Source organism: Psammomys obesus, unplaced genomic scaffold (assembly GCF_907164565.1).
Source record: "Psammomys obesus unplaced genomic scaffold, mPsaObe1.curated_primary_1811, whole genome shotgun sequence".
In the NCBI taxonomy this organism is placed as follows: Eukaryota; Metazoa; Chordata; class Mammalia; order Rodentia; family Muridae; genus Psammomys; species Psammomys obesus.
Window position 1 is genome coordinate 27,967,077 of NW_026596134.1, and position 19,684 is coordinate 27,986,760.

General features: G+C 39.0%; 1 protein-coding gene and 1 pseudogene across 2 annotated transcripts; one reads left to right on the forward strand and one right to left on the reverse strand.

Annotated features, from left to right (window-relative positions):
• Window positions 1-2,272: 2,272 nt before the first annotated feature.
• On the forward strand, window positions 2,273-14,565 carry Med6 (mediator complex subunit 6). 2 transcript variants are annotated; one of them, XM_055593266.1, is made up of 8 exons: window positions 2,273-2,321; window positions 5,768-5,927; window positions 7,256-7,347; window positions 9,301-9,383; window positions 10,174-10,282; window positions 11,993-12,108; window positions 13,575-13,602; window positions 14,158-14,565. In XM_055593266.1, exons 1-8 carry the CDS (start codon window positions 2,300-2,302, stop codon window positions 14,286-14,288), a joined length of 741 nt encoding a protein of 246 aa, XP_055449241.1. In that variant the 5' UTR covers window positions 2,273-2,299; the 3' UTR covers window positions 14,289-14,565. The 2 variants fall into 2 exon arrangements, with proteins under 2 accessions (XP_055449241.1, XP_055449242.1); XM_055593267.1 differs by lacking the exon at window positions 11,993-12,108 and having other exon boundaries at window positions 14,158-14,209.
• Window positions 14,566-17,456: 2,891 nt separating this feature from the next.
• The window catches only part of LOC129665892 (60S acidic ribosomal protein P1-like), a 5,826-nt pseudogene continuing 3,598 nt past the window's right edge, over window positions 17,457-19,684 (reverse strand).

The following is a 19,684-nucleotide window of genomic DNA, read 5'->3' on the forward strand; positions in this document are numbered from 1 at the left end:
GATTTCGAACAAATCCATTTCCATTTAGCAATCTCTTATTTCATTTGCTGTTGAACTTCTAGGGGGTTATTATTGTCCCAAAGGCCATCAAACCATCTGTTCATTTATTCAAGCATTAGCTCAACCAACACATATCGCTGAGCACCCACTGCAGAGGAGATCCTGTCAGGTACTAAGTAATTAACAGGACAGGTCCCCCTTGCCTCAAAGGTGCTAATTGGCTCCAAATGTCAATAGCAAAAAGCTTGAGAAACCCTGGTCCACTGGATGCCTTACAGATACCCCCATGTGCAACACAAACATTGACAAAGTCAACAGTTTTTCATCTTCCTCTGCTCAGTGTTGTTACTCCTAAGTTGATTAATCGCATCTGGTTTGATAACTCAGTTCTCTGGGACTCACTTTTAATTCCTCTCTCTTCCTCACCAGGCTATTAGTCACCATTGCTCTTTAACACTCTTGCCTAAATATTTTTCATCCCCCATCCCTACCAGTTCAATCATTTGCATTAGTGTAGACATCATTTAGTTTCCAATGACCTCCTCAATAGATCCCCTTATTTCAGTCTTATGAATACTTCAAGTGCACCCTCCTTAAAGCATCTTTCTAAACCAGAAGTCAGTCACATTTATCCCGTTGCCTGCAAAATCCAGTCGGCCTTGCCAGTCTGGTTTATCACACTTACTGTATGCTCTGTTACAGCCTCTCCTAATCTTCTAAAGACACAAGGAAACAAGACCAGTGAAACAAAACAAAAAGCTTGCTGTTTCCTGCTGAAAGAGTCTGCTTTAAAAAACAAGCAAGCAAGCAAACAAACAAACAAAAACCAGCTCAGCACGTGCATACTTCTTTATGAACATTTGTTTTATCGATATCATTTCAGGTATAAAATCCTAGTTAAATAATTGAAGTGAGCAAAAAATATGCTTTTGCTGGCTGTGGTGGCATATGCCTTTAATCCCAGGAAACAGTGTCTGATAGATCTCTCTGAGGGCAGCTTGGTATGCAGGTCAACAAACAAGTTGCAGGACAGCCAGATAAACCCTAGCCAGAGAAACCCTATCTTGAAAACACACACACACACACACACACACACACACACACACACGATTTTATTACACTGAGATTTAAAAATGTGAAATCCGTTGGTTTATGAGTGGAAAAAAAATCCCAATTAAATTAATGGTCCTCCTGCCTTGTTTCTGGGTTTTGGTTAAATCCTGGGGGCGCCTTGATAGTCCTTAGTTTGAGAATATAGGTTCCGTCTTTCAGGTTTTGGGGTCCTCCTCTCAGTTTCTGTGTCTTGTTGGCCGGCATCTCCATCATTTTGCTTTTACAAAACCACACTAGAGACAGAAAGTCCTGCTGTGGTTTTCTATATCTTCCCCACACCACAGGCATCAGGAGGACGCTTGGGAATTCCTTTTCTCTTCTTAATCTTTTTAATAATTCACCTCAGAAGCACTTCCTGTTTTACGAAATTTAGTCATGAGCTGCTCTAAGTTCTTAATTGGTTTAGGTTTTTAATGGGCTCAGTCAACAGGAAGAGCCAGTTTCTTGAATTTCTCTGAGGCAAGGTTAAAAAAAAAAAAAAAAAAAAAAAAGAGGGCAAGTAGCTTCTAAATCTAACAGCCCGTTTGTACACTCATGAGATTAATTATTTTTAAAATACTGTCTACGTAGTTTAGGCTGGTTCCAGGCTTGCTATTCACTTGGCTCTGTCTCCACAGAGCCGGGATTGCTAGTGAGTACCTCGGTTTAGAGAATTTTAGAATGTCAGTGTGAGCACGAGACTGGACTAGCTTCAGCCTCGTTACCTGTGAATGCAATCACTTTCTCCACTGTTGCGCCCTGCCGCTTTGCCTTTTTGATGTTGCTGTTACTTTTTGTTGTGGATCCGTGCCTCCAACCTCTCCGTCAGTTCCTCCTGGGCACCCTTGCCATGCTGCCCACTCATTTTCAACGACCCGGTCTACAGGCCCCGCCCCTCCCCGCCTTCCGGCTCCATCCTTCAGCCTGCGCTACCTTTTTCCTCCTCCCCGCAGCTACCCCTGGCCGTGGCTTTCTCCTCCCGGCAGGTGACCCGGAGCCAAAAAAAAAAAAAATCTCAGCCAGGCTCCGCCCACTTTCCTCCTCCCTCCGGAACAGTTTTTTTTTTTTTTTCCCGCCTTCGCACTCCGCCGCTTGAATACTTTTGACCTCCTTCCTATCCGTACGGCAGTCAACCCGCCGCTTCCGTCGCGGTGGTTATTACCTTTACAGTGCGCCGGAAGGAGGCTCTAGGAGCGGTTTTGGAATTATGGCGGCGGTGGATATCCGAGGTAATTAATGTTACGCTTCCCACACGCCCCCAAGATCGTGGTCTGCTGGGGGTTTATAGCTCGCTGAAGTCAGCGTCACACCGTTTTGTGAGGTCTCTCAGGTTCTTTTGAGTGGCTGCCAGACAGCCTCAGGCTCCAGTTTGACGAAAAGTTGTCGAGTTTTCCCCTTGTTCTCACGAGCCTCTTTAAAAAGGGTCGAAGCGGAAGAGTTAGAAACAGTTTGGGGAATTTCTACCGCACTGCTGGGGTATTATATCGGGGTGAAGGGCTGGCTTTTCGGAAGAGATAAGTTGAGTAAAATGAGGACCGATCCCGTTGTACGGGTCTCCGGACAGAAATCCTTAAGTCTTCATGTTATTTAAGTTTTAGTCTATAATAACCTTCACTTATCATTCAGCGGTTACCTTCGGCAAGCTGAGCTGTAGAGAGATTGTAATTTTCGTTGAGTCAAGTGAATAAATGGAGACGCAACCTCTTAATTGCTTTTTGCTTGGGTAGCATGTTTGGTTTTGTTTGTATATATTTTGTTTTTCTTTTTGACAATTTCACAATGTATGTTTTTAATATGTATACCACCCATTATTCTTATCCTTTCCCATACCCACTGAATCCTTTCTTCCCAATAAGTTCACTACGTACTTGCATGGTCTTATGTGTATGTGTGTTTATTGAGTTTAGTTAATTAGTTTTAAAGTGTTTGAGATGCCTTTTGCTATATTAGGTGGACCGAGGTGCCAGCTAATTCATGTATACTTTCTTAAGTAGTAGTTGGTTGCAGTATTTCTGGGTCACATTTTACCCTCTCGTTTTCCATTGTGAAGAGTTTCAAGTTTCTAAGTTTATCACTTGGAGATTGTTGAGTGCTGCACTGACAGGTGTGTCACCACACTGTCTTGCTAATGCGTGAACAGAGAAAAAAATTAGTCTATGAGAGCATATATTTAGCATTTTCAATGTTTTGCTTATTATTTATATTTGTTAGCATCATTGTAATGTGTCTGATGTTTAGAGGAATGTCAGAGAAGCTGGCATAGCCATAAGTGGACTGAGATGTGGGAAGATAATTTAGAGAAGTTTTGGGGCAAGAGTAAGACAGAGAGTCCCTGCAGAGTTTTGATCAACCGGGAGGGCACGTTCTGTTTGTCGTTCTTTTAATTTATGTATTTACTTATTAGATTTTTGGCTGCTGAGACTAGTGTAAGGAGGCAAGGGTAGAATTTTAATAAAACAGGACTTTTTCTGGAATAGATGGAAATTGGAGGTATCTTGGGAAGGGTGATAACTGCATTAGTGAGAAGTGGTTGAATCTGCTTAATTTGGTTCTCTTCATGAAGTTGTGATCACAGTTTATAGTTTATCTTGAAGTGGGACAAATGATTGCTTTCAGTTAGAGATTGTACTTTTCATTCCAGTTAAGTATTTTGTAGATGAATGTCTTTGGATACATGAAGCTGTTTAAATTGATGAAGATCCATGATTAATCGAACAAATCATACTTGCCTTGGCCTTCAGTCATGAATTGTAAGCTTTTGATGGCTGTTATGCTCATTCTTGATGAATAAAAATTCACAATTTAATGGGAGCACACATCTGTGTATCTGGTGATGATATGAGAATTATTAGTAATCACAGTATATTGAAGTTGCCATGAACACAGAAAAAGCCACCATGACCCACTGTCACAGTTAACATTTATTGGGTTAAAGTGTGCCAAGCATTTAACATACACAGTGTTGTATGTGTAATTACAGATCTTACCTACCTACCACCAGTTAGTTAATAGATATAGGCATGAAGTGATTATGCCTGGTAAATGATATTAAGGTAAGGTACAAGAAACATTTTTAAGGAAAAAAGTCACTTTCCTAAAGCAGCAAAAAGAAACCACAACTTAAGATTTAAATTCCTTAATCCAATAACAATTTTATTTACTATAAATTCTACATTTCTGTGGTAGTCTCCTGTCCTGTTCTCTGTCTTCTCCTGCTTCCAATGTCTATAATATTTGTCCTTCTGAATGAGGATTGAGCACCTTCCCTAAGGTCTTCCTTGTTGTTGCTTTTCATTAGAAAGGTGTCTTTTTCTGAAAATATTTCCTCGTTTTGTATATTTTGACTATGAATTTATCCATATATGTATATAATTTTTATATAGTATAAATAGGTGGTTGGTGTTGATTATTTTTGTTAACATGCTGCTTTTGTTTGTTTCCTGTATTTTAGAACACACAAAGCATGATTTATTTATTTATATGTATTTTTTACATGTAACAACCTTTCCTCACTTGATTCATTTTGCATGGACTTGCTTGTCATCTTGACTTAGGTCTGACTTCTTCAGAAATGCCAAAAGTAACCTTATAGAAGAGGTGAAGTTTTCAGTTATTATTTTAGAAGCATTATGTTTATAACTAACTCTAGTGGTGTTTAGTAGGCGTTGATGTGAAACATTCTCATAGCCAGTGCACAATAAAACTCATTAGTTATAGAGAACTAATTTACCATGTCTTTTGAGACAGGTGCCCATGTAGCCCAGTCTGGCCTTAGTCTCTCGATTCTCCTGTCTCAGCCTCCCAGAGTGTTATGACCTGTAGGTCTTTATCACTGTTTCTGGATCTAACATGTCTTTTTAAAATTTGAGGTTTACTTCTATTCTGAATCTGAAACATTATGTCTGTAATATGGGGATTTTACTTACCATCTGCCTTTTAACTTTTACATCATTAACCTGTCATCTGTAATAGAGGCTCCCTAACATTCTTTGCCCACCAGTGGAAGGTTCTTTAAACTGGTGGTTGTGGGTGTGTTTGGAAATTTTTGAATCAGTTGTCAGCATTTAAAAACTCAGGATTTTTAGTCTTTAAAAAGATCTTTCTAGATCTAAAATCTTAACATGTCGTTACCCTAATTATTCAAAATCAAAATATTTAATACATATATACATATATTTATACCTTTTTTTAAATTCTTTTTTTTTTTGTTTGAGACAGGGTTTCTCTGTGTATCCCTGGGTGCTTTGGAACTCGTTCTGTAGACCAGGCTGGCCTGGAACTCTAAGATCCTCTTTCCTCTGTCTCCCGAGTGCTGGAATTAAAAGTGTGCACCACCACTGCCTGGCTCTTTTTGTACCTTTGTATATGAATTTTCTCTGCTGGCAAATACTTTATCCTTCTTTTCTTCATGGTGAGCTTCTCTTCTTTAACACAGTGCAAAAACCACCTCCTGTCCCATGAAAAATTCTGTATCCCCCGTAAAGTGTTTTATTCCCCATTATGTGCTTTTTTTTTTTAAATGAATTTATCCCTAACTTTACTATAGTACATACTATGTTTCTTTTCATATTTCTCTTTTCTAATACTTATCTCCCTCTTTAATTTGTAGCACATAATAAGTATTTGTTGAATTAGGTTATTTATCCTTTCTAAATATTTTATTTCTTTCCTACAGATAATCTGCTGGGAATTTCTTGGGTTGACAGCTCTTGGATCCCCATTTTGAACAGTGGTAGTGTCCTGGATTACTTTTCAGAGAGAAGCAATCCGTTTTATGACAGGACGTGCAATAATGAAGTGGTCAAAATGCAAAGGCTGACATTAGAGCACTTGAAGTAAGTTGTTTTAAGAAGGTAGCATCTTTGCCAATGAGATCTTGCAATGAACAGTCATTTTGGCCGGTGTGTGATGGCTGGTGACAAACACAGTAGAACCTTTGGAAGGAAAACTAGAAGTTGCAGACTAGGGAGATGGTTCAGTGAGTAAAAGTACTCGAATACAGGATTGGTAATCCAAGTTTGATCCCTGGAACCCATGGTGGGAGGAAAAAAATTAGCTATTGAAAGTTGTGCTCTCCGGGGTTGTGGGGACACATGAAGCTCAACCCCATACAAAGATTTATAGTCAACTGAGGAAAAGCTGGGTGTGGGAGAGGCAGTCCTTCCCAGGCAAGAGCACACCAGTTGGTTTTCTAGTTCCAAACAGTCAATCCTGAAAACATGCATACAAGTAACATTATATGAACTTAACAGGTTATAGTTAGGAATATTATATATAATATATATTTATTATTTAATATGGTGTTATACATAAGTATATAATATTATATATACACATGCAAGTACATGTATTCATGCAATAAAAACTGATGAAAAAAGAGGCCGTGAATTTGAAGGAGAGTGGGGAGGAGTACACAGGAGGGTTTAGAGGGAGGAAAGGGAAGGGAGAAATATCTTAATTAAATTTTAGTATCAAAAGTCAACAACAACAAAAACTTGTTCTCTGAACACACACACACACACACACAAAGTTTCAAACCCATTTTGTTGGTTTGTACAAATTTGACAGACATTTGTGACTTGACCTCCTCATCATGTCAGTTAGGGTAGACTGGAGCTGCTGCTCTGGTAAGTGTGACTGTTCTCAGCCAAATAATCATGATTATGTTCATCTTCAAATCTAATATTTTACAATATAGCCAGGTTTATTGTAAGCCTTTCTTTGACAAATGAAGAAAATTTTAGCCAAACAAAACAGGATTCTTTAGACTTTGGATGCTAAATAAGAATTTTATTTCATCTGCAGAAGTTTCTGAAGTAACTCCTACGTATTGAGGATGGGGTAGGGTTTATAAAGTTTAGATTTTATATTTTAAATAGATTTTGCTCTTAGGTAAATGAAGCTGTTAAAGGTAACTATTGTAGCTTTAAACATAATCTTTACTGAAACTAAATTTAAATTCATGAATTTTTATAAATTTTATTGTTTAAAAACCACATTTTAGTCTGTATACTCCTGTCTGAAAAAATAGTTTTATTTAATAGCCAACTTTTAACATTGATGATAAGCGATTTTATTCCCCTTTTTACAATTTATTTGGTAATTTATGAGTCCTGCAAAGAGTTAAGTTTCATTCACAGATCTCTGTGTGCCTCCATTTCAGTCAGATGGTTGGAGTTGAATATATCCTTTTACACGCTCAAGAGCCTATTCTTTTCATCATTCGAAAGCAACAGCGGCAGTCCCCTGCTCAAGGTAAAATGTACAAAACACTGTAACTTATTTACTTCCTAACCTGTGTGCTTTATTTTATTTTTGAATATGGAATTTAATTTGTTGTACCATTCTGGAACTGACTTACATGTTATGTTTTGTGTATTTGTTTTGCATCGATTCTGTTTCTGTGGATCTTACAAACCACATAGATGTCTAATACTTGTTTTAAGGGTGTACTCATCAGGCTCAGCATCCATTGTACTCATGGCTGGAATTCATTATAGCTACCTAAGAAGGTCACACAGCTTACACAATGGGAAAAGGCATTATAGGAACTGACATCTCCTGAGGATCCATACCAAATGTGTCTTCTATTCAACATAAGATGAAGCTATATATATATATATATATACACATGTATATGTATATATACATGTATATATATATACATATACATATATGTACACATATATACATATACATATAGCTGTACATATATATACATATACATATATATGTACATATATACATGTATATATATGTACATATATATACATATACATATATATGTACATATATATACATGTATATATATACATGTATGTGTATATATGTGTATATATACATGTATATATAGAAAGTCACTTGAAACTCTGAGCCAAAGGGTTTTTTTGAGGACTGGTCACAGGCATTTTCTGCCCACCAGAATTGCAGACTTAGTAGGAAATCGGGTGCACCACATTCATGTAGTACATTTTGGCTGGCTCGCAGGTATAGCTGCACGTCAGAAGTATATCAAAAACTCTGGTAGCTCTGGAAGTCAATTAGATCACCTCTTCCTGTGAGCACAGTGGTTGAGTGTCCGCTGGACCTTGAACCTCTTGAGTACCTCTCATTTCCTCGATGTATGTAAGTTAATATTTTACAAAAGACATGGCCTATATAGTTTTATTATGTCCATAGAGGAACAACTGAGCATCTTCAAATGGCACAGTCATCAAAAAATCTTACCTGAGTTTTTGACTTCTAAATGAATAATATTTGCTTAAGAAACAACATTGAAGAGTAAATAAATCCAGATTTGCATCTGAATCAGAGAGCTAAGGTATATACTTTAGTGAAGACTGGCACTTGAAAGCACCTTGAGATCAACCCGGGAATTTGCAGGGAGTCTCACTGAAGAAGAAACGATTCAAAGTAGAAAAGCAGGGGATTATCACCGAGAGATGTCTTTCAAGTAGATAGATGTTCTACATCAAGATACCTGGGGACATCCTTTACCCTGGGTCAATATCAAAGAGTCACTTGCCAAAGAATTTACAGTTCAGAATCTGAATATTGCTTTAGAGTGGAAGGTCTGGAGTTTCTGCAGAGAAAAAGAACCTTAGATAATAAGCAGGGCCACTTGGGAACAGTCAGGATATAGTAATGATACAAGATGTCATCAGGCTCAGTAGTAGTTATTTTTGTCCTTGGACTCAGTCCTGGGACCTGGAGTCAAGTATAGTGCATCAGATATCTTAACTCTCTTCTCCAAGTCTCCCGTGTTCTTCAGTCTTACTTCCCAAGGTTTGACTAATACCATTTTCATTGCTTAGAACATTGAAATGTGCTCTGTGTAGGTATACATGGACCTAGGAAGAACCTCATTTTAATAAGCATAAGATGCACATTGAGCTGATCAGACTCGATTCAGATGTGCCTTCAGTTTAAGAAGCCCTGCTTGTGGGTGAGAGTTGTTGAACTCTTCAGGCTTTGTGGATGGAACTCCACAGAGCTACTCAAGTGTTAACAACTCAAGGTAACATATAAATGAACAGAACAGTGTGGCTGTTTTCCTGTACTGCTTACTTGAAGAGAGAAATTGCTTGACCTTCCCTTAAAGTTCCATATAGGGAAGTACCCAAGTTTAGTTGTTTTATGAAAAATCATCTTTTTAGCAGTTTGTGTCCAAGCTGTGTTCATAAGCTTTTATTTTTACTGCTTCTTTAGTTATTCCACTTGCTGATTACTACATCATCGCTGGAGTCATCTATCAGGCACCAGACTTGGGATCAGTTATAAACTCCAGAGTGGTATGTGTCTTCACCCACCTGCCTGCCTACCTTCCCTTCCTTCTTTTCTTTTTCTTGAGACAGTAGTCTTGGGCTCACTATGTGTCTGAAGATGACCTTGAACCCCTGGTCCTCCTGCTTCTTCTAGTATCTTCCAAGTGCGGAGATTCCAGATGATTCCAGATTCTAGCACCCCTAGCTTTTTTCACATTCTTTGAATATTAAAGCAGACTTCTAATTGATACACTGTGCTCTGAGAATCAAGTAGGAGGTCTTCTGCTTTGTGTAAGCTGGTATAAAATGTTAACTGTTGGAGGGTTTTGAGCACTGTTAACTGTGGGTCAAGTCAGTGCTAATATTTTGAATCTGCCTAAAGAGCTACAGTCTACATCATTAGTAATATGCATAAAACACTTGGAAAAAGAACTGCACCTAGATTATGTTTTGTCTTTTTTATTATTCCCTAAACCATGCATTGTAGCACGTATCTATATAGCATTTATATTATGTTATGTCTTGCAATCTTGAGATGATTTTAAATATATAGAATATAGCTTATACAGAAATACTAATTTTATATATGTAATAGCTAAATGTTAATTATTTTATGCATATATTATATATAATACTAATTATATATAACTAATCCCTTTCAGATACTGAAGGGTGACTATTACCATCAAATGGTAATCTAGATTCTGAAAATAGGAAATTACTGCCTTTGCATAGGTAAAATTTTATATTTAGTTAGGTCATTTTAGTTGCCCTAATGAGAGATTTGAATGTGTTGGCTTTTGTTTTGTTTTGCAAGCTCACTGCAGTGCATGGTATTCAGTCAGCTTTTGATGAAGCTATGTCATACTGTCGATATCATCCTTCCAAAGGGTATTGGTGGCACTTTAAAGATCATGAAGAGCAGGGTAAGTAGTGTGTCTAGACCTCCCTAGACAGTTTGATACTGACGATGAAGCTGGGAGACTTGTGACATTACCTGACTAGGTTTTAATTTCTCAGAAGATGATGGCATGTCATAGGGGCAGTAATAATAACATCAGAACAGTTGTTAGTTTTCTCCATGAGGTAACATGCCCATAACCCTTTAAAGAAGATTTAAGGTTTTAAATTATTTAGACCATAAAGAGGAGAAACATTGGTGATGAGTGAGCAAAGGTAACTTGTTGAGTTGTTTTGGAATTTGGAACCCTTCAGCCCTCTAATCTTCAAAGTTGGGAAGGTGAGATACTATTCTTGGTGCCCTTTCTTCAGAATGCTGGACTGTGCTCCCTCTTTCTCTCCTCCCCTCTTTTATTTATTAAAAAAAAAAATTCTTCTATTATGCTAAAGATTCAATCCAGGCCTATAGGCATGCTAGGCAAGCACTTTACTCCAAAGTTATATCCCTGGCTGTTTAGATTGATTTGCATGTGGGTGATGTGCGTGTAAGCTTGTGTACCACAGCTCATGTGTAGATGTCAGAAGGCAACTCCAGAGTTGGTTCTCTGCATCCACCTTTAATGTGTGTTCTGGGGATTAAATACATGTCTCCAGGCTTGTATAGCCAGTGCCTTTGTTCACTGTACCATTTCTCTGGCCCTAGGTCACTTTCTGATTCTTTGATAGTACCACCTGTCATGAATCTATGGCTGTTTTTTTTTTTTTTTTCTTTGTAACCATGTTTTACCAAAAACCTGTGTCCAGAAATGTGTCTATGTCAGCGTTTCTTTTTAGAATAATGGAAGTGTGGAAAAGGTGGCCTTTGTAGGATTCAGTGCAGTGGCCTTTGACATTCTTAATATTGGGTGCAGGCAGTGATGTTTGATGTAGGAAAGTGTGCCTTAGTGGAGTGAAATTGGCACAGGGGCAATTGTCCCCACCTAATGATGTCTAGAGCATGGTCACTTGGAATCCTTCATGTAAAGACACCTCCATTCCCTACCCCTGATCCCCCTGGCCAGAGAATCCCACATGTGAGTAACTGCAGAATTTCTCTTTCATTTTCTTTTTTATTCTTGCCTTCACAATCTTCTTTTGTAATTTTCCCCTCAATACAGTGTTTAGCTTTTTTTCTTAGAATGAGAATGAGCAAATGAATAAGTTTTAGAAATCTCTCCATAATAGGAGCCTAAGCTGGCCTTGAGCACACAGTTCTTTTGGCCTCATCCTCCCAAGTGCTAAGACTGACAGAGAAGTGCATCACCATTCCCAGCTAACTGCAGTCTTTGAGACAAATCTTGTGTAGTCCAGGCAGGTTAGTTAACCTTGAGCTTGCTGTGTAGCTAAAGATGACCTTGAACTCCTGATTCTCTTTCTAGGTTTAGTTACTGTCTTTATAACTGAGGGTAGTAACTAGAGTTTGCAAAACCTGCCTTTTCTATTTGTCTTAGTGGGTTGTATGAAGAAGAACTAGTCAGTTGCACTTAACTCCACAACAATGTGGATTGATTTAGGTAATTATGAAGAATTTTAGTCTCAGCACTGTTTGTCAGTAAATCATTTGTAAAGGAGAGTTGGGAACTTCTTTTATGTATTTGTTATGTTTTATTTGAAGAACTGTTCTAGTAAAGATGTCATTGAAAATAATGGTTTGAGTTTGTTCAGTATGTTGATTTGGAATTTTGATATTTTAATAGATAAAGTTAAACCTAAAGCCAAAAGGAAAGAAGAACCAAGCTCCATTTTTCAGCGACAGCGTGTGGATGCCTTACTTGTAGACCTCAGACAAAAATTTCCACCCAAATTTGTTCAGGTAATGAGAATGTGTTACGAACTTTGATTGACGCTTTCATAACATTTTTAATTGAAGAGTCTTTTAGCAATATTTTAAAATATTGCTCTTCCTTATTAGCTAAAAAATTACCTCTGAATTAGAGGAAAGGTTTTTAAAGACTTAGTGGAGGTAATGAAGAAAAGGAATGAATTCAGCATTGTTCTCTGTTCCTTAATGAATCTGTGTGACTGTAGAGGTCTGTGTTGGGATATTATTCTCAACCATAAAGTTACTGAAAGCATAATAGATTATAACAAACCGAGAATGTGAAACTCATGCTTTCTGTTCTGCCTGCTGTATTCCCAGCCTGATATATAAGGTATGCAGGCTCGTAAATGGTTAATGACTTAAAACTTTTATCAGAAGAAATGGAAAGAGGTGTGGGGGGCTTGCCATAGTCAAGAAAGGAAGCAGAGGTGGTAACAGAGTTCTCTTTTAACTGTGGTAAAGGTTTGTAACACTACCTAGTGATTTAGGAGGAGTGTAGCAGCAGCAGCACCTTCCATTCTACCAACTTGAGCTTTTGAAGTGAAGCAGGTAAGGGAAGGAGCACAGCCATGTTAAGGTCGTGGTTAGTATCAGTTGTTCTGGACCTTTACAGAGATATGTGTTCTCACAGGTTTGTTTATTGTTGTTAGGAGGGATTTGAATATTTTAAAGGTAGTTGTAAACTAATTGAGATTTTTTTTTAACATCATAAGGAGACATTAGAACAAGCCTTGTCTTCCCTGTCTGACTGTAGAATAGTGAGGCCTGTTACTTATCTGCCTCTGCTTCCCAAGTGCTAGGATTAAACCATTCCTGTGTTTATTCTCCTTTCTTATAGTTTATATCCTCTAAGCAGGTAAGTATCTAAGATTGGAGGCTCTGTTATTTATTCTCTTAGAGTCTATGTGGCTACTCTTTTTTTTTTTTTAATTTTATTAATTACACTTTATTCGTTTTGTATCCCCCCATAAGCCCCTCTCCTCCCCTCTCTGTCCCACCCTCCCCCCCTTTCTGCATGCATGCCCCTCCCCAAGTCCACTGATAGGGGAGGTCCTCCTCTCCTTCTTTTTGATCTTAGTCTATCAGTTCTCATCAGAAGTGGCTGCATTGTCAGGGTTCTAGGTTATCTCCACAGATAGTCCTTGGTTGGAGTATGAGTCTCTGGGAAGTTCCCTGTGTTTATGTGGCTACTCTTAATTGTCACCTTTGTTGGGGGTGACACACAGCTTGTTAGGTGAACATCCTTTTTATGCTGACATCTGGTGTTAGATTTGTGTCTTTCTGGAATGAAGGGCAAGGAGTAGAGAATGACAAGCTTACTCTCATGGTGCTTTACTGGTAGTTGTCATTTACAGTGAGGTTACGCAAGTGTGCCATTTAGGACTATAAAACCGACGAGAAACTTCATTAACTTGCCTTTTCCCTTCCTCCCCCATTTCTTATTTTTCAAATCCTAGCAAAAGTCTGGAGAAAAGCCTGTCCCAGGTATGGTTCATCTGCTATTTTTACTAAACTTGAATAAGATTAACTTAATGTCCTAGCAGCGATGACAGGAGATGAGGTGTGGCTATTTTGTCCTTTTACATGGTCTCATTATAGTTTGTCACTCCTAACCTTTGAACTGCCAACAGGTAGTGTTTTAGTGGTAGTAATACTAGCATTTGAAAGTCGAGTTTAGGTGGAGAGACTGGCAAGAGCGAAGAAGCCAGAGTGGCTTGACGGTAGGTTTCATCATGGAGAACAGGTGTTGAGCTGTCTGTGAAGTTGCCATAGAATCATTTTCTGTGGCTTGTTCACACATAATGTCTCATTTTAATACCATGTGTTTGCCTAGCATTATATTTCCTTGAGTTAGTAAATTTTTAGGTTTATAAATGGATTTTAAAATAAGTTTGCCTGGGAAAACAACTAAACATTCAGCTTCATAAGCAATTAAAAATTAATCTGAAAGAGTAAACCATTGATGTTACTTAATGTTTAAATTTGTGTTTTTCCTCCTCTTTAATTTGTATTGACAAAATACCTGCTTTTGATGTCTAGTGGATCAGACAAAGAAAGAGGCAGAGCCTCTGCCGGAAACTGTGAAATCTGAGGAGAAGGAGAGTGCAAAGAATGTGCAGCAGACTGTGAGCACTAAAGGTCCCCCTGAGAAACGAATGAGACTTCAGTGAACATTGGACAAGAAGGAAGCTGGCAAGCCCCTTGTCATCACTATACCTCAGCACCGTGGGAGGCACTTGAACCTTGAAACACTATCGCAGCCCTCTCGTTTGGAATGCACTTGTTCCTTACAAAGGACATTCTCCTTACCATGCTTTCTATGTGAATATTTCTTATGTATCTTTTGTAACCTTTCCTTTACTGGACTTGTGCAGTGCACCTAACTCACAGATATGCCAGTATATATATATATATCTTTAAGGACAATAAAGTTATTTGTATATATTATACATCATGCCTTTTCCTTCTTGTCTTTGAAAGGATAGATGTTAATGCAGTAACTGAGAATGTCTTGTACCACTTGGATATTTCTCTGCATTACAGTAATACATTTGTTGAATAATTGAAAGGTAAAGGAAAACTCACTGCTAAAATCATCTTACAGATTCTTGTCAGTTTGCTTTGTTTCCTTTTCTAAAGCTTCTGTCTTTGCATATATATATATATGTATGTATGTATGTGTATATATATATATATATATATATATATATATATATATTTACTTTATCACGTTAGTTTGTTGTGTTTAGTAGTGTATGGAATATGATTCTGAGATCTGTGGCCCAAGTTTCTTAACTACTTGCTGTGTTATTTTGGAGTTTTCCCCATTTGCTGTATTTTAAATAAGGTGGCACTGACTTTGTGTACAGTGCTGTATGCATGGTCTGTAGGGTGGGGTGACTGTAGTCTCCGCATCCTTAGGGCTCTAACTTCATGTTGTCAGGTTGTTTGTCTCCGATGGTGTGACTCCAACTCATCATTGAAGTGCAAAGTGTGAAGTTGTATGTTCTTCAGAGTCTCCCGTCACCATGCATTTGCTGCTGGTTAAGCAGCAGAAAGTGTCTTATTATTTAAAGTGGCGAGACAGATTCCTTACCTTTGTTTCTTCTTTTATGAAGTTTGGTTTTCTGTGAGCTGTTTGTTGTTGCTCTTAATTTTGGTATAGTGTCAGATGTATAGGGAAGTTATAAAATGAGCACAGGGTTCCTTTCTGCAATAACCCCTCATGTATAGCACTTTCCTGTGTCTTTCCTCTCTTAACTCTCATCAGATGTCTCTCTGTGAGCCCTTGTAGCATGCATACACACATACATCCTTTTTTTTTCATGTATGCTCATGCTGCTATGGTTTGGCTATGAAGTGTGCTCCCCAAAGTGTCGTGTATTGAAAATTTGATTCCTACCTGGTGATACTGTATTGGAAGGGTCTTTACGAAACCTTACAATGAAGTCTTTGAGGAAGGAGTAGGTCTCTGGCATATTTATACAGGGATCCACTCGCTGCAGTACTTCTGTATTCCTCTTACCTGTCTCCTGTAAACCCTGAGATGGGAGGCATTTGTCTCTGCTCTTCTTCTGCATGTGTCCCTGCCTAGCATGGTTCTCTCGAAGTACTGTGGTTACAGAAGTGAGAAAAGTAACAAAACACATACGCATCAGAATCAAAATATTGCCATTGCTTTTGTGAGACAGTGCCATAGCATCCTCTTCTACTCTCAAACCTGGTTTACAGGGCACCAGATCTTTTCACGATGCAGGTGCTTCTGTTGTCAGCCCCTCTCCTTGCCCCACATTGGCAATAATACATTCTTTGGACATCCCTAGGGAACACTTTATATACATTTTGATGATGTATAATAAATTTATTTCAATATGTTTATTTGTAAGGCCCCCTTCAGTCCTTTTTTCATCCATCATGCTAATTCTGGCAATCCAGCTTCTCTGTGTGGACATTGCTTTTAGAAGCCATTTCAGCAGCAAGTTGGTACTATAGCCTGAATCTTTTGCCAGAGTGTAAAATTCCTTACCATTGGAGAATACTCTCAAGCAAAGTCACTTTTCCTTTAATAATGCTGTGTTTTGCCACTTGATTGTGACACAGGAAATTCAGCTATCCCTTCCTTGATTGTGCGTTAAGTTGTGTTTTCTCTACTTTGTTCAAGGGTGGAGATTAGCTTCCAGCTACTTCTGAATCTGGTACAGCAGCAGAGACAAGTGCCTCCAGGAATTTGCAATAGGGACTTTCTTGCTGGTAGCAGGTGGAGCACAGTCTGTCCTAGTATAAGTGGGAGTTGTGGTGCTTAAATTGTTATTAGTGGTGAACTGGGATGGTGTGCTACTGGGAAAGGAATCTGGCAAAGGCCATGTATCAAGTGTCTGTGTTTGTATTCTGTAGTAATAATTCATACAAATTTAGCAGTTTAAGGAAGCATGCATTGATTATCCTGTTTTCTCTAAGTGAGGAGTCTGGGCATAGATTAGCGAGGTCCTTCCCTCGGGACCTCATAAGGCTCTATTCAGGGTTCCCACTGAGCTGCATTCTCAGAACAGACATACTTCCGTGGCCCCTCTGATTGTTAGAAGTTTTATTGATTTGCAATGTAGAGCCCATGGGAAGTGGCTTCTTTGTGGTTATCAATAAAGAAGTGCCCAGTGCTTTAACTCATCTCTGCACTACTTTTAAGAGGGCTAGTCTGGTAGGTAAGCCCACTGCTGTCGTTTGAGTGTAGTTTAATGGTACATACTAAGGGTGCTTGGTCTACAGAATAGTCTCCTGGGAGGTGGTGGCAACCTTAAGAGATGGAACGGTTAGATGATTAGGACATGATCCTGGAAAGTAATGTCTTGAGTCTACACCAGAGGGTTATTATAAAGCAAGTAAGCCTGGCCCTACCAGTCACACGAGCCCCTGGATCATGCTTCTGCCACTGCAACTTATGCTGTGGACAGCATAGAAGAGCAAGTCCTTGTATGTACCTTTTGGACTTCCAGCCTTTCAAAATGGGGGCTAAGTGACTTTATTTCCTTTCTAAGTAGATTGTGTGCAGTTGCTTAATTACAGGGGTGAGACATAAAGAAGGACCAAGGACCCACTCAGGACAATCTCCCTGCTTTTGTTTAGAATTAAGTTTCCGGTCCCACACAGTGACAGGTACACAGGGCCTTGGGATCAGGAAAGACATTCCAGAATTCTGTTGGGTTGCCCATGTGGACAGTTACAGTGTAAATAATGATTTCTTTCTTTCCTTCCACTGAAGTATTGTACCTCACTTTTTGCTCTTCTCTCTCTCCTTTCTTTTATAGCTTTAGCTTTTTATTGGACATATTAACAAAAGAGGTTTAGTCAAAAAGACCAAAGCCCATGTCATCATCATCAGACTCCTCAGATTCTTCCTTCTTTGCTTCCGCTTTCTCCTCAGCTGGGGCAGCAGTGGTGGCAGGGACAGGACCTGCTGCTGGTACAGCTCCAACTGCTGGAGCTGGGCCATCAGCCCCTACATTGCAGTTGAGGCCAGGGCCTTTGCAAACCAGCCCGGCCAGAAAGGGTCAACGTTGACACCAGCTGCTGTAATGAAGGCACTGATCTTATCCTCATGACCTTGTAGTAGTCCTTGTGAGGGATGAGGGCGGGGTAGATGCAGGCGAGCGAGCTCTGAGACTGAGGCCATGTTGTGGACTGTCAGCATGGTGTTAGTCGCCATTGGATGAAGTGAGGGCCTCACCCCAGTGTGGCCTTAGCTCCCTCGTAAGGACTGAGCACCTTGGCGGCAGCTGAGGAAAAAACTCTTTTTCTCTTGTTAATACACTGATTGGAGTATATACAACACTGTTGGGTAACACAGTTGTAGCACTGTCTGCTTTTAAATTTTGTGGAACACTTCTTAGTTCCTAGTTTTAAAAGGAGTCCTGTCTTTAAAACTTTCTTCAGATAGGGTCTCAATGTGTAGTGCAGACTGGCCTTGAACTTACTGTGCAGTCTAGGTTTTGTGATCCTCCTGCCTCAGCCCCCAAGTACTAGTTCTGTCTAGATGGCTGAAACAGTTCCAGAGTTTCCGAGGAAACCAGGATGAACAGTAGAATCTTCTTCTGAGAAGAAATAGAGAATTGATTTATAATGCTTCTAATTTACAGTTATCCCATGGGTTATGGGTCTGCTAGTTAAATTAGTAGTGGGAGGTGTCAATGGATAAGAATCTCTTAAAAAAACCACTCCAGAGTTACTAAACATTTAAACCAATCTTATAGATTACACATCATATCAGGCATTCTACCAAAATTTCATGACTACTTATTTTGAATGTATTTTTTTTTTCTCAAAACAAGTCTAATAGGGACAAAAACAGTGAGTGGGAGGGCAGACCAACTTCAGTTAACACTAAATTGTGAAACAAAGCTGTATAGGAACAGTGGGGCCAGGGCAAGATATTCTAGAGTTGGGTGCTCTTTATAATTTTGTCTTTTGAAATAATTTTATCTTTCGTTGTGGTTGACACTATTGACCAAACCCAGAACCTTGTGCTTGCTAGGCAAATACTTTGCCATTGGGCTAAGTCCCTATAGTTGCTCTTTATATAGAGGGAAAGGATCCGTGTTGCTAAGCAGTTAAATCTAGAATTTAGCCATGAGATAGACAAAGGAGTTGTGGGAGGTTCTTTGTTCTTTGTGGCTACAACTACAAACTTCTGTTTACTGGTAAGGCTCATGTGAACCATCTGACAGAAAGGGCGATCAATCATTGTAGTTTGTCTGGAACTGGGGGGCAAAGATGGAATGGGAGATTTAAGTTTTAAAGCCAGGGTGGATCTGAGCAAATCTGGGTGAATTGGTAGATTATTCTAATTTCCAGTTAAAGAGCAGGTAACATAGAAGATGGAAATGAAAGTTGATAGATCCAGTCAGTCCTCAGGTAGGTCAGAAATACAAGATGGAATAGAAGGTAAAGGGCTACTACTGAATTGAGGGGAGGGGCTGGGTAGATGGTTCAGCAGCCAAAAGCACTTGGACACAAGCCTGATAACCTGAGGTAGATCCTCAGATCACATAGAAAAGCGGAAGGGGGTAGCTGACTCAGGGAAGTTGTCTTCTGGAATTCATATGCATGGATTCCAGAAGAGACTGCCAAAATAATAAAGTTAAAATTTACTCTAGGGGAGAATCACTTCTCCACTGACACTGCAATGGAGAGTCAGAAAGAGAGGTGAGTGCCAGTGTCTACTCAGATAGGCTTATAAAGGAAAAATCCTGAAAGCCACTTTATCCTTGAATTTTTACTATCAAAAAAATCACACATTCAATCTGGACACATTATGTGTGAGAATCCATGGGGACCTTCCAGGAATGCACTGTGATAGTTCTACAAATTTTCCTTTCCTTTCCTTTTTTTCGTTCCTTTCCTTTATCCTTTCCCTTTTCCTTTCCTTTCTATTTCCTTTCCTCCTTCCCTTTTCTTTCCTTTTCTTTCCTTTCCTTTCCTTTTTCCTTTCCTTTCCTTTCCTTTTTCTTTTCTTTTCCTTTCCTTTTTCCTTTCCTTTCCTTTCCTTTCCTTTCCTTTCCTTTCCTTTCCTTTC